Here is a 13,493-nt window from a genome sequence, read left to right as displayed (position 1 = left end):
GAAGGAGAGACAGGGGGCAAAAGGCTAAGAAAGAATGATCCATAACAGCATTAGACAGAAAGAGCTAAAGAGGGAGTCCGAGGAGGCATGCCCGGGCTCCTTACCACAAAAACCTGCTTGCAAACCACAAACGTAGGGTGTGGGAGCGAGAGGCTAGCCCCAGTGGTGGCCTGGGTAAGAGGGGCGCTTGCCACGGTAATGTTAGAAACATGAGGCATGAGAGAGTTTTTTTGTAAACGTGCAAACGTGAGCCATCCATGGTTCTTCCCAGAAGACTTAATGACTGGGTCATCACTGTAACGACTCAAGAACAGCCTTGTTTGTCCTTCAAGTCTAAGCAGAGGTTGGTCGAAGGCAGACACGTGACCGTACCACCTGGTAGTGGGATACCAGGTTGACAAAGTAATTTTCCATGGTAGGTGGGGATACAGAAGAAAAGATTCCTTCCCAGGGTGGAATTTATAAAACCAGTGGGAAACTGTCTGTCCCGTTCTCTTTGGGACCCGTTCCAAACCCCTCATCATTTGTGTTGCCCTTTTCTGAACCCTTTCCAAGGCCAAAATATCTTTTTTGAGGTGAGGAGACCACATCCGAGTGCAGTGTTCAAGATGTGGGTTTACTGTAGTTTGCATTTGCTTATTGGATAGTCGACTAGTCTTTAACATCCCTTCTGCGATCCACAAACCTCACTCGGCTGCCGTATAATGCCATTGGTGTTTAAATTCCTTTGGGGGCTTCCATTTTTTGCTCTCAAAGTCCCCGGGTGGCCAAGTCTCTGTCTCTGGGTGTGTGCACTCCTTCTGCAGGGAGATGCCCACATCATTAGCTCCACCTACGCCTCAGCGCGTTCCTCAGACAAGGAGAGAAGAGGCCTGCCCCTGCTCCTCTTCATGTGGAGCCCAACCCAGGAGCATCCTTAAAGGAAGCTGAGTCCAAGCCTGCAGGAGGCGAAGGAGGCTGCCCTTCAGATGAGTTTCCTAAAAACGACCTGCCAAATGGATGTGAATTTGCACTACAGATGCAGGGGCAAATCCGCGGGTATGACTGGGAGCTCTGTGTCTGGGGACAGTCTGAGGTAGGGGCCTCTAGAGGGTAATGTGAGATCACGTTTAGATCACTGACGACACGCTGCACATTTCTGAGGGAAACCTGGGCCGCCAGAGGGCTCTGTGAGCAAGGCAGATGCAGGTGCCATGAGCTCCAAAACAGCCCATGGGGAATCCCCGAACACTGTCCCTTAAACCCAGCTCTCAGCCCCAAGAAATATTGTGTCTGACTAGTGCATCCCTACAATGCTCTCCAGCTCTGCACCTTCCTCGCTGAATCCAAAAGCACCGAAAAAACAGAGAAAATGCACCTCTCCCGCCCTGCTTCCACACCCACAATGGAGCGCGTGCCGGATAGAACACGGCTGACGGCTGTCCTACAGCCAGTGGCCACAAATACTCTTCTCGTTTTAAATCTGTTTTTCCACCCTACAGGCCACCTTGGATGAGATTAATTTTCAAGATGTGGGGGAACGGTGGATTTATACAGGTTACATATGATACTTTGTCTTATTCCCTGTCCCTTTTTTAATGACTCCGAATAGCCAGTTTGCTTTTTGACTGTCGCTGCGCCCTGAGTGGGAGTTTTCAGAGAACTCTCCACAGTGACTCCACTGTCTTTCTCTTCGGAGTGGCAAGACCCTGTCATTTCATAAGTGGAGCTGGGATTATGGTTTCCAGTGTGCATTACTGTGCATTGAGCAAAGGGCTTCTGGAAAGAAGATTGCCACTGTTCAATACATGGAGCAATACATTATATGCGGCACAGTCTGATGTTAATGTACAACGTCTACAGCAGTAGCTAACCAATATTTAGCTGAAGATGAAATCTGTAAATAAGCCTTAAGTAACTTTGTGGTTGGTAGATTCTCTGCCACAGATCTCTGACTCTCAGAAGGGACTTTTAGATACCCCTGCAAGAGGTTCTGGGGGGAGGGGCAGGAGGGAAGGGCACCTTCTAGCCCTCCCCCAGGATAAAGACCCTGGTATTGGCAGCTTCTGCCCCTCCCTCTGGCAGTATCAAACACACTTAGCACCTGTCTCAGGCAGTGATGCTTTATGCTTCTCTCACTGGTACCTCAGGTAGGCCTAGGAGTGAGACCAGGGGCTAACCAAGTTCAGAGCAGGGCTGACAGGAGTGGGGGGCAGGTGTGCACCAGCCCCGTTTACCCCAGCTGTGTACCGTTCTCCAGCCTTAATCTATGCTTCAGTTGGCACCAGGTCTCCCAGGATACTTGCTGACAGAGGGCAATGACTTCATGGGCACTGAATTAATTTTTGTGCTGCATTAGGGAGAATACAAGGCGCAAACACAGTTCAATGGAGTTCATTCCTAGTTTGTCAGTATCTAGTAAACTTTGTTGGCCCTAGATAAACTTGTTGACTCAGAAGAATTGAGAGCCGCTATTGGCTATTTGCTTGCCACTGTCCCTTTTGCAGGCACAATATATAAAGTGTGGGCTCTGACGTATAAAATATTCCCCGGTCAGACCCAAGAGCTGTTGCTACTCGTGACAATGGAACCGCTGGGAGCAACCACGGTGTTCCTGGTCATTTGTGTCTCTTGCCTTCTCTTCTTTTCAGTACGGAGGAAGACGTCTGGAAGTGGGAAGCTGCCGCCCGGTCCTGTGGCTTTTCCCCTCATAGGAAATGCCCTGCAGCTGAATTTGAGAAACATGCCTGACTCTGTACATAAGGTAAGGGCGTCTTCTCCATATCCACGGCTGTGGCTCAGATGGGTGCAAAGCAGAGCCCGGGGAAAGAGAGCCCTGGCGTTTCTGAGGATTACGCAACCGGTATTGAAGACCGAGGTTACGTCTACATTGCGCGTTCTTGAGCAAGAAGATATGCAAATGAGGTGTGGCAATTAATATCGCCACGCCTCATTTGCATACCTAATGAGCCGCCATTTTGTGCAAGGGGCTTTAGTGTGAGAAGGAGCAGTCTACAGTGCTCTTTCTTGGGCAAAAACCCCCTCTTGCGCAAGAGACGTTCTGCCGCTTACGTAGACATAGCATGAATGTTTGATCCACAGAAAGATTGGTTGGGGAGAGTAAGGGTTAAATCAGGGGCTGTGGTGGTTGTGACCATGGTAACGGGGCATGGCCCAGTCGGACCTTGCTTCTATTGACTTGTTTTGATCCCTCCTTCCCTACTTGCTCAGGATAGCTGTAACTTTGAATGAATGTTCTATGTGTTAACAGTGCGATCTTCCTTACCCCCTAATCCATTCGCTTTTGCTCATCCCGTTGGGTCTTGCACATCCCAAGGGCAGCAATAAAGGGGACACCTAGAGCCCCATCTCAAGGCCTCGGGCTCTCTTTCCTGCCCCCTGCCAATACCTCACTGGGATGTGGGGAGGTGGGTCTGGCTGTCAGTCCCAGATGTCGGCAGCAGCTTCCGGTAAGGGTACCAATGTGGGACAAATGCTTACAGATTATATAGGTGAATATCCCTTTCACAGTGCCGCCCTTTCTTCTCGGCTGGTGCGGTGCTGCTTTCAGAGCTGGGCACAAGCCAGCAGCGGCTGCTGCTCTGCTGTGGCTTCAGAGTTGGATGGGGTCTATGCATTTGTGGGGGTGGCCATAAAAACCCCAGACACAAAAAAGGGGGCATGATGAGTGTGAGAACCACTGTCCTAGAGAAGTAAGTGTGGGGGATCGCAGCTCTAAATTTTTGACTTAGTCGCTTACTTCCCTTTTTAGGAGTAATGAGATCTGCTCACGCTCTTACCTGCTATAGTAAAAAGGGATTGGTTCTTTGTGTTACTTGTTTACAGATCAGTGCGAAGTATGGCCCGGTTTTCACACTAAGCTTTGGCTCGGAGCGGATTGTGATACTGTGTGGGCACAAGGCTGTGAAGGAAGCTCTAATAGATCAAGGGGAGGATTTCAGTGGAAGAGGAACATTCCCACTAGCAGACGTGCTGGCCAAAGGAACAGGTACGTGTCTAGGTGCTACGGCATGTCGCTCGGCTGTTCTCTGGTATGGAGATGATGATCGAGAAGACAGCTGGTCCTCCATTTAGTCCTGGTCTTTGAAGGAGTCTAACTTTAGACCCTTCTGTACGTCTCAGTGTATTTCTGATTTTTTACATGGTCCCGCTCTAGTTTCTGTGACCGTTTACGCTGTGCCAGAGAACAAAATGTGGCAATTGGGCATGACCACTAATGGGATTGTTTGCCAGTTCATAATTGCTATTAACAGCAAAGAGATCGAGGTGCAGGATTTTGTTGCAAATAAAAATCAGCGTCAGGTAGGATCTCTAGCAGAACATCAATGCAACCATGTCTGAGTTCATGCTGAATCTTTCAATGACCAATCTTTCCTTAGGTTAGAAAATTGGGGCAATTGAGTCTGTCCCTTTCCTCCCTCCCTTCCCCACCTCATTCCTGTCTCCTCCTGTTTCCAGGCATTATTTTCAGCAATGGGGAGCAGTGGAAGCAGCTTCGCCGATTTGCCCTCACCACCCTGAGAAATTTTGGGATGGGGAAGAAGAGCATTGAGATGCGAATCCAAGAGGAAGCCCGTTTTCTAGTGGAAAGGCTCAGAAACACGCACGGTGGGGATTTGCAGAGTCAGCTAGAGACTTTTGTTTTTCTCTGTCTGGGATATTAACTTTGGTGCAGCCATCTTGTAACTCCAGCCATTAGTGGTACATAAGTCACCACGGGCTTTTCCTGTCCTCTCAGACCCTCCATCCACTAGGGGCCTTTTCTCTCCGCCCAAAACTCCCTGGCTGCCAGGGGGCTTTTATTCTTGTCCCCGCCTCCCCGCCCTCCGAATACACTGCTCTACAGCCAAAATGCTTCTAAAATAAATGTAGTCAAACTTTACTAATTCTGGGTCACTGAGAATGAAAATGATGCTTAAAATTGTTGATTGGCTCTAGTTTTCAAGATATGCTATTGGGTCAGTATATACGACCTTTGACTTGGGAATGGCAGAGGATAAGTGAGTTATAAAGGGAAGGGATCTCAATTTAAACCAGAAATGACTAAAATACATCTTTGACTGGGTCTATGAATAAATCTATGACTGGGTTTGGACAGTACTTGCTTTTTAGGCAAAACAATGAATGATGCAATCTGAAGCTGGTATTGCGTCATACATGATGGCTACGTCTACATTGGCCCCTTCTCCGGAAGAGGCATGTTAATTTCCAACTTCAGAATAGGGAAATCCACGGGGGATTTAAATATCCCCCGCGGGATTTAAATAAACATGGCCGCCGCTTTTTTTCCGGCTTGGGGAAAAGCCGGAAAAAAGCGTCTAGACTGGAGTGATCCTCCGGAATAAAGCCCTTTTCCGGAGGATCTCTTATTCCTACTTTGAAGTAGCAGTGGAATCTCCTGGCAGGTGATGTTAGGGTTTCCATGTTCCATGACCGTCAAAAGGATCTTGTCCCATTCTTCTTCATGGAAGGTGATCTTGTAGCCTGCAACAACATCGATGGTGTGATGGCAGCCCTCAACATCGTTCACGATCCAGATGAGTGGAGACTGTTCATTGATTCATCGAAGATGAGTCTTAAAGCTGTTTTGCTGCATAATGGCAATGTTTTGCCATCAATTCCAGTTGGTCATGCAGTCCATATGAAGGAAACCTATGACAAAATGAAACAATTTTGAGGTGCATAAACTGTGACCAACATCACTGGCAGCTTTGTGGTGATTTGAAGGTTGTTGCTCTCTTGCTTGGTCTGCAGACTGGATACACAAAGTACTGCTGCTTTCTCTGCGAATGGGATAGTCGTGCAAGAGATTCCCACTACATCAAGATATTTTATCTCTGAAGCAGATGACTTCTAAAAAATTGTAGACCAGTGATATTAGAGACCACCCTCTTGTCTTTGGGCCACAAGATTCAGAACTTCTCAGTAGCTGTGAGGCTGATGGTAAAAATACTGAATTAAAAACTGGACTCTGGTTTTCTTTTGCTCCAGGGCAGCCCTTTGACCCTACCATCTGCCTCACGCACACGGTCTCCAATGTCATCTGCTCCATCGTCTTTGGGGATCGGTTTGACTATGAAGATCAGAAATTTCTGACTTTAATTAATCTCGTAGAGGAAAACAATGACCTCGTGGGCTCTGCTCTGGTACAGGTGTGTTCAGGAGTTTCTTCTGCTCTTCTCCTTTGTAACCAGGGAAGGGAGAGAGATTTTTTTCTTTTACTGTTCATTTCCCTTAAATGATTGTTATCTCCGTTTCCCATAATGTTCCTGTCCCTTTCATTTCATAGCTACCCAGCACCTACATTGCAGAAAACCTCACAAAAGCACGACCCTGTGTAAATGATCTGCTGGCATAACTCAGTCAAAATCACTGGTCATCAAATCCACACCCTGCCCAAGCATGGGGATGTCTTTGTGTTGGAAGTAACAGTTTATTTGAATGGCTAAATCCAAACAAGGTTGCAGTTTATTGGAGGAAATACGTGTGTATGGAATAGAATGAGTCAGTGATGCTTGCAAAGTTCTTCAGGCTACTCTTGGGCATGAAGATAGCACAGAACTATTTTATTGTTGTGTCATCATTGAGTCGGTTGGGTAAACACAGTGATTATTTGTTGTGTACAGATCAGTCAAGAGGTGTTTTTCCTTCCATCATTATAGGTGTACAATTTTTTCCCAACTTTCATGTCTTACCTTCCGGGCCCTCACAAGAAGATACTTAAAAATTCTCAGGAGTTCAATAGCTTTGTTCGAGAGAGAATTAAGATGCACAAGGAGTCTCTGGATCCCAGCTGCCCTCGGGACTTCATCGATGCATTCCTCATCAAAATGGAAGAGGTATGTGAGGGTAGTAGATGTGGGATGGACTCTGCCTATCCTGGGTATTTGTCTCTCTGAAAGAAGACCTGATTTGTGAACCTGGGATGTACGTTCTAATAGCCCCAGTCTGCTTATCTCGTTTTTGTGAGCGATGCTGGTGGGAGTACCCCAGTGGGAAAGACAGGCCAATACCTTGATCCATAGCTAACACCATTTCTTCCTTCTCTCATCGATCAGACGCTCCTTCTTTGTGATGTCACAAAGCCCTTGCAGCTGTTCGGTATGAATCATAGAATCCTGGAACACTAGGACTGGAAGGGACCTTGGGAGGCCATCGAGTCCAGTCCCCTGTCCCCACAGCAGGAATAAGCGGTATCTAGATCAGAGGTGGCCAACCTGTTACAGGCAAAGACCCAAAATATGTGCACATATTGCGCATGGAGCCTGGAGGGAGGAAAGTTGTAGAACCAAAAAAAAAAAAAAAAAAAAGACTGCCCCAAGCCTCCAGCCGTATTTTGTCATTGAGGCTGCCCGTTTAAGAAATGCAGTTACAGGCTTTTTTTAGGTCACATTAGGCTCCTGCTGGCGACCACCATCTTGAAAAATCCATTTTGAATGGCCGCGCAAGATGGCTCCTCTGCCCCAATGAGCACAGGCAGCTGGGGGCCATTTTCAGAGGCACAGGGGTGGTTTCACAAGCCGCACTTTCAGGGGGGAAAGAGCCATGTGTGGCTTGCGAGTCATGGATTGGCCATGGCTGATATAGATCATCCCTGACAGGTGTCTGTCTAACCTGTTCTTAAATATCTCCAGGGATGGAGATTCTGCAATTCCCGTGGGCAATTTATTCCAGTGTTTGACCACCCTGACAGTTAATTAGGAAGTTTTTCCTAATGTCCAACCTAAAGTCTCCCTGGCTGCCATTTAAGCCCATTGCATCTTGCCCTGTCCGCAGAGGCCAAGGAGTGCAATTGTTCCTATTTTTTTAATTTAGCATAGAAAAGTCTTAAAAGGACAGAGCACCCGCAAAGCAGATATTCAAAACACTTGGCCGTGTGTAGATTGGCTCTGTATGGAATATAGCCATTCAAAGGATTTTTAGTAAGTGAGTGGACAGAGGCGCTTTTACTGCTGTGTTAGCATCCGTGGGATTAGCACAAGAAAGCAGTTGCAAATGGCAGCCTTTGGCCGCACCTACAGACCTAACTTACTACTACCAGCTTATTTAGAAACACGTTCTGCCAATCCCCTGCAGTATTGTGCAACAGCAGCCTCTTGGGAGTTCCATCAGGGCATCCCTGGGTCAGCAGGTAGCCAGACATTTGCATTTTCAGTGGGGATTTTGCTCCTTTGGTCCATCAAACTCACTCTATTGGGCTCCCAGGATAAAAATGACTTAGAAATATTTGGTTTCCTCTCTAGTTCAAGGTTTTCCAGCCATTCGTGCTTCTAAGGTGAACAAAATAGGAAAGCAAAGGAAAGCAGCCAGAAGTGTAATGTGAACAGTTAGAAATACAAATGGAAACTAACTTGAAATGCTCCAGAAGTCTCAGAGGGGTGGCTGTGTTAGTCTGTAACGGGAATAGGGTAAAAAACAAGGAGCACCTTAGAGACTAACAAAACATGTGAATGGTATCACGAGCTTTCGTGGGCACAGCTCAGTTCTTAGGATGAACCAGTTCTCCTCTCTTACAAAGACCACAGATTTCCCTTGCAATGTGGCCCCAAAATCTGTGCTCACAGTGCTACTGGAATCGTCAGGGCTGGGGCCTGGTTTTGGTGAAGGATTTTCATTAAGACACCAGATGGGTCACAGAGCAGGGAGAAGATGAGGGGTTGGGCCTGTGTGACAGACCCGCCCCCGATGATCAAACAACTCTAACAAAACTCTCTGTAGGAACGACAGAACGGCCAGTCGGTTTTTAACACTGATAACTTGGTGAGAAGCACTATAGATTTATTCATGGCTGGAACAGGAACCACCAGCACCACCCTGAGACACGGATTGCTGCTGCTTCTGAAATACCCAGACGTAGAAGGTACCACCCAGAGAGACGCACCATTTTTAGTTTTGGGGAAATGAGGGGATTGCAGGCCTCCAGGTATGTCAGATCCCCTGGCCCTCTAGTCACCAGATCAAATCTAGCTTCGGCTGGAGGTGGTGCATCTCACTACGGTGTAAGCTGGTCACTGGATGACGGGAAAGGTGTGTGGGGAGGGGTGTTTTAGTTCAGTGGGCGTGGGCAGGTGTCTGCATGGGAGAAGCACCATCACACCTGCCATTGTTCCACCTCCTCATAGGCGGTCTCAGCACCGGGCCTTCAGATTGAAGCGGGCCACCGTGACTGGATTCCTTGTCACCTCCCAGTCCCTGTTGAGGCTCACAGGCCAGAGAAAGTTGTATATGTGTGTGTCTGCACTGCTGCTGGCCAGATGGTGCCTGGTTTGTGGGTAACAGGTATCCCCGGGCTCTCCGGTGAACACCATCCTCTCACACAAAGGCAAAGACGTTTCATGTTGGGATGTAATCCGTGCTAGAGATGTATTAAAACCCAGCTAGCCCCAGTGCTAATTCTTACCTCACGGGCTGCCTCCGAGCTCATGTGGATGATTGTTTTTGCTGGGGTGAAATCTTAGGCCTCAATCCTTTGCTTAGCAGTTTATGTGGACTAGCGATATCATGACACTGTGCTCTGCGCATTACGAGGCATGGGCAGTATCACCGTGCCATAGGTACATTGTTGGTCCTTTCTCCTAGATACCATGTACAGTAGTTTCTGGGTAATCCAAAACAGTTTTGCTATAGTCCCAATATTAGACCTGTGTATTTCTGGCAATGTGTCAGAAAGTATGAAAATCCTAGTCTTTAGCTTTATAGTGAACATCGTTAATTTGGATACAGAGAAAGTTCACGAAGAGATTGACCGTGTGATTGGCCGAAACCGAAGCCCCTGCATGGTGGACAGAAGCCAGATGCCCTACACGGATGCCGTGATCCATGAGATCCAGAGATTTGTTAACCTGGTCCCCTTCAGCGTCCCACACGCAGTGACTAAAGACGTTCGCTTCAGAGAATATGTCATCCCCAAGGTTTGTACTCAATGTTTCTCTGAAAAATCCAGATTTTCTATCTTTTCCCTTTTGAAGTATTCACAGTAGAAATGTTTGGAACGTGGCAGGTGGGTTTTTCACAATTACCAACATGGGATCGGAGTGTTTCTACTTCTGGCTGAAGGCATGAACTTCCAGGGGATGCAAAAGGGAATGAAGGAAAGAGAAATGTGTTTGGCTGGCCAGCTCAGTGAATTGTGGAGACTTTTTCCTGTGGACTCTAGCCACTTACACTTTCTCTATATGTGCTTACTAAACCAGGGCACTACAGTAATCCTATCTCTGCAATCAATCCTACATGACGGCAAGGAATTCCCAAACCCAGAGCAATTTAACCCAGGACATTTTTTGGATGAAAATGGTGCTTTTAAGAAGAGTGACTTCTTCATGCCTTTTTCTGCAGGTAAAATATTTATTTCAGATTCCAGACCATTCTTTCTTAGCTTTGTCTCGAATATACAAAGAGTCCTCAAATTGTAGTTTGCAGAGCATTTTTGGGCTATCCCTTAAGCATTGCCTCTTCTCGCAGCGTTACTCTCTGCTCTGCCTGGCCACTTCATGTTATCCTCTGTCGGTGTCAGCTTGCTGTGGACAAATTGTGATTGAATGCGCACGCAAGTGTAAAAACGAAGGGATTACCATGCAACAGGGCAGAAGCTGGTAAAAATTATTAGGGGCTGCTTAGCATCTTGGTTTTACTCCAATCAATGAAGAACCCCTGTCGTGCTATTAAAAAGCTTGGTATGATGGCTTCCTCCCTCCTATTACTCAATATGCCTGTTCATCCCTTCTTGTTATTTCTGCCTTGCACTTAAGAACCTACATGGAGAGGCTGAGGGAGCTGGGTCTATTTAGTCTGCAGAAGCGAAGAGTGAGGGGGATTTGATAGCAGTCTTCAACTTCCTGAAGGGAGGTTCCAAAGAGGCTGGAGAGAGGCTGTTCTTAGTGAGGGCAAATGGCAGAACAAGGAACAATGGTCTCAAGTTGCGGTGGGAAAAGTCCAGATTGGATATTAGGAAAAACTATTTCACTAGGAGGGTGGTGAAGCACTAGGATGGGTTCCCTAAGGAAGTAGTGGAGTCTCCATCCGTAACGGTGTTTAAGTCTCAGCTTGACAAAGCCCTGGCTGGGTTGATTTAAATGGGATTGGTCCTGCCTTGGGCATGGGGCTGCACTTGATGGTCTTCTAAGCTCTCTTCCAGCTCTGTGGTTCTATGATTCTAAGCATCCTCTGTAAACATATTAGCTGGCTTACAACCTGCATTCCTCAAATCCCATATCTTCCCACCTTTCTCCACATTCTGGTATTCAAAGGGCTATTTACAAGGAACTTAGCCTTTAAAATGGTCTATTAGTGACTTCTGAAGACCCCAAATGTTTTCATAGCTTCCTGAACTCTTAGAGACGGCCATTATCTTCCACGTTGTTACCATGAAATCGACTGGTCCGTAGTACCTTAGAGACTAACACAAAAAATAATATATATAGTATCATGAGCTTTTGTGGGCAAAACCCAACATGGGTCTCACAGTGCATCACACATCCTTTTGTAACAGTATTTAAAGTAGGTTGCAAAGAAAGATCTTCTGCATCTCTTCAGAATTCCTTTTTCCTTGTAGGGAAACGGATATGCGCGGGAGAGGGGCTGGCTCGGATGGAGCTCTTTTTGGTCCTGACAGTGATTTTGCAGAATTTTACCTTGAAACCTCTCATTGACCCCAAAGACATTGATGTAACTTCGATACCAAATTTTGTGATACTTGCACCAAAACCATACCGGCTCTGTGTTCTGCCTCGATAGAGACCGTGAAAAGCCACCTTAGTGTCCTAGACCAGTGCAGGAATCTGATTGTCTATGAGCTTGGTCTCGTTAGCGCAGTGACATAAATGAATTCATTGTCTTAAACCAGCCAGATAAATAACCTGTTTTTTAAGCAACTGTGATTTAACAAAATTAAGTGCAATACCAAAAAATAACTACCTGTTTGACTCTGAAGGCATGTACCCAGCAGTGTTCTCAGACAGGCTCAGGTGTGACTGCTCTTGACATAAGCTGGATATGTTTTCAGTTCAATTGTGATGCAGTTGGCAATGATGGAGACTTCTTTTGACAGCCACGAAAGCTGCTTTCTTTTACAAGGGTCTAGTTATGCTATCCAGCTCTTGAGCTCTGATCAGCCAATCAGAGCTAACCGTGGTGATGTAATGCCTGTGACTGGATGTTCTGCTGCGATGTGACGCGTTTCTGAAGCAGTGGGCTGACCTAGCATTCTCCTTCCCTTGTTGTTCATGTAATTTCAATGATGGTCTATTAAACTATTAACTATGACCTCTTAAATTTTCACTTAATAAAGATTTTTCTTACTCCTCCAGCTCACTCCCATGCTCTTTTGTGTTTATTCAGTTTACATCCTTATCACAGCTGTACTAGTCACTGCAGGTCAGGCACTTGATCAGGGTATGTCTAGACTGCTCGCAGCTTTTGAAAGAAGATATGGAAATTTGGCGCAAATTTGCATATCTTCTGATCCCGTTTTCGGAAGAGTTTTTTTCAGGAAAAAAAAGCAGTCTAGACATGGTTCTTTCAAAAAAAAACCAAAAAAACCCACCTTTTTTCAAAGAACCCTCATTTTTTTAGGAAGAAGGGTTGTTTTGAAAAGGGGTTTTTTCCCTAAAGAACCGTGTCTAGATGGTTTTGGTTTTTTTAAAAAAAAAACTTCCGAAAACGGGATGGGAAAAAGATTTTCAAATGTGCGTCAAAGTTTCATATCTTTCGAAAGCTGCGGGCAGTCTAGACGTGCCCTCAGCATCAAGTCATGGACCCTGCTGCCTCTGCGCACGGGGTACATTTCCCTCTCCCTGGCTTCATTCACAAAGTACCTGCTCTGCTCCTGTAAATCCCTTTGTAAAACCAATGCTTCCCTTTGCTCTGCCTCCTCAGTGATGAACCACCTCCTTGTGTGACATATCACACTGGTCACATGAAATCTCCCAGATAGCAGGAGCAGCTGTTGGAAAACAGGGCTTTATGGATCCTTCTGTCCTTAAAATCTATGACTGTCCATTTCCCCACTTTGGCTGATGTGGCTATCCGTGAGAGCTTGTAGTCTTTCTACTTTCTCTGGGAGTATGCCAGCTCTGAGAAGGAGAATTGTACAGCAGTATTCCCGGTAGGCTGACTGCTTGGGCAGCCACTCAGGGAACATTCAGGTGCCGCCCAGGGTGATCGGCAGAGTGTCTCCAGTTGCCCACTTCCGGCAGGGTGTTTTTCTATTGGCGGTGCCCATCTGCACATGCCTCAGTGCACATAACAAAATGTATTCCTCACATGAATGGAAAATATTAGAGGATACCTCATTGTACATCATTAGACAGTTCAAAGAGAAAAAGTGAACGCAACACAGGCTTTGTAGAATATCCACATTAGAACACATGGTGCTCTACAATTGTTGTAAAGCCTTAATTCAAATTTTTTCACAGACACTTCTTAGTTGAGCATTATAACCCTTCTATTTTTAACTCGGTAATCAAGTGGAGTTCCTATGGGCAGGCTGCAGCCTC

At 46.4% G+C, this 13,493-nt stretch overlaps 1 protein-coding gene across 3 annotated transcripts; it reads left to right on the top strand.

Moving 5' to 3' along the window:
• Nucleotides 1–2,508: 2,508 nt before the first annotated feature.
• Nucleotides 2,509–12,304, top strand: LOC149523965 (cytochrome P450 2H2-like). 3 transcript variants are annotated; one of them, XM_089780031.1, is made up of 9 exons: nucleotides 2,509–2,743; nucleotides 3,826–3,988; nucleotides 4,459–4,608; nucleotides 5,992–6,152; nucleotides 6,663–6,839; nucleotides 8,719–8,860; nucleotides 9,724–9,911; nucleotides 10,194–10,335; nucleotides 10,462–11,514. In XM_089780031.1, the coding sequence occupies exons 1-9, from the start codon at nucleotides 2,564–2,566 to the stop codon at nucleotides 10,536–10,538; spliced, it is 1,380 nt and encodes a 459-aa protein (XP_089636157.1). In that variant the 5' UTR covers nucleotides 2,509–2,563; the 3' UTR covers nucleotides 10,539–11,514. The 3 variants fall into 3 exon arrangements, with proteins under 3 accessions (XP_089636157.1, XP_089636158.1, XP_089636156.1); XM_089780030.1 differs by lacking the exon at nucleotides 10,462–11,514 and adding an exon at nucleotides 11,552–12,304 and having other exon boundaries at nucleotides 2,511–2,743; XM_089780032.1 differs by lacking the exons at nucleotides 4,459–4,608; nucleotides 10,462–11,514 and adding an exon at nucleotides 11,552–12,304.
• The last annotated feature ends 1,189 nt before the right edge of the window (nucleotides 12,305–13,493 follow it).

This window comes from Pelodiscus sinensis, chromosome 8 (genome assembly GCF_052426305.1).
Source record: "Pelodiscus sinensis isolate ZL-2025 chromosome 8, ASM5242630v1, whole genome shotgun sequence".
Classification (NCBI taxonomy): Eukaryota; Metazoa; Chordata; order Testudines; family Trionychidae; genus Pelodiscus; species Pelodiscus sinensis.
The sequence above is the reverse complement of the archived record's forward strand: the minus strand, read 5'-3'. Positions and strand labels throughout refer to the sequence as shown.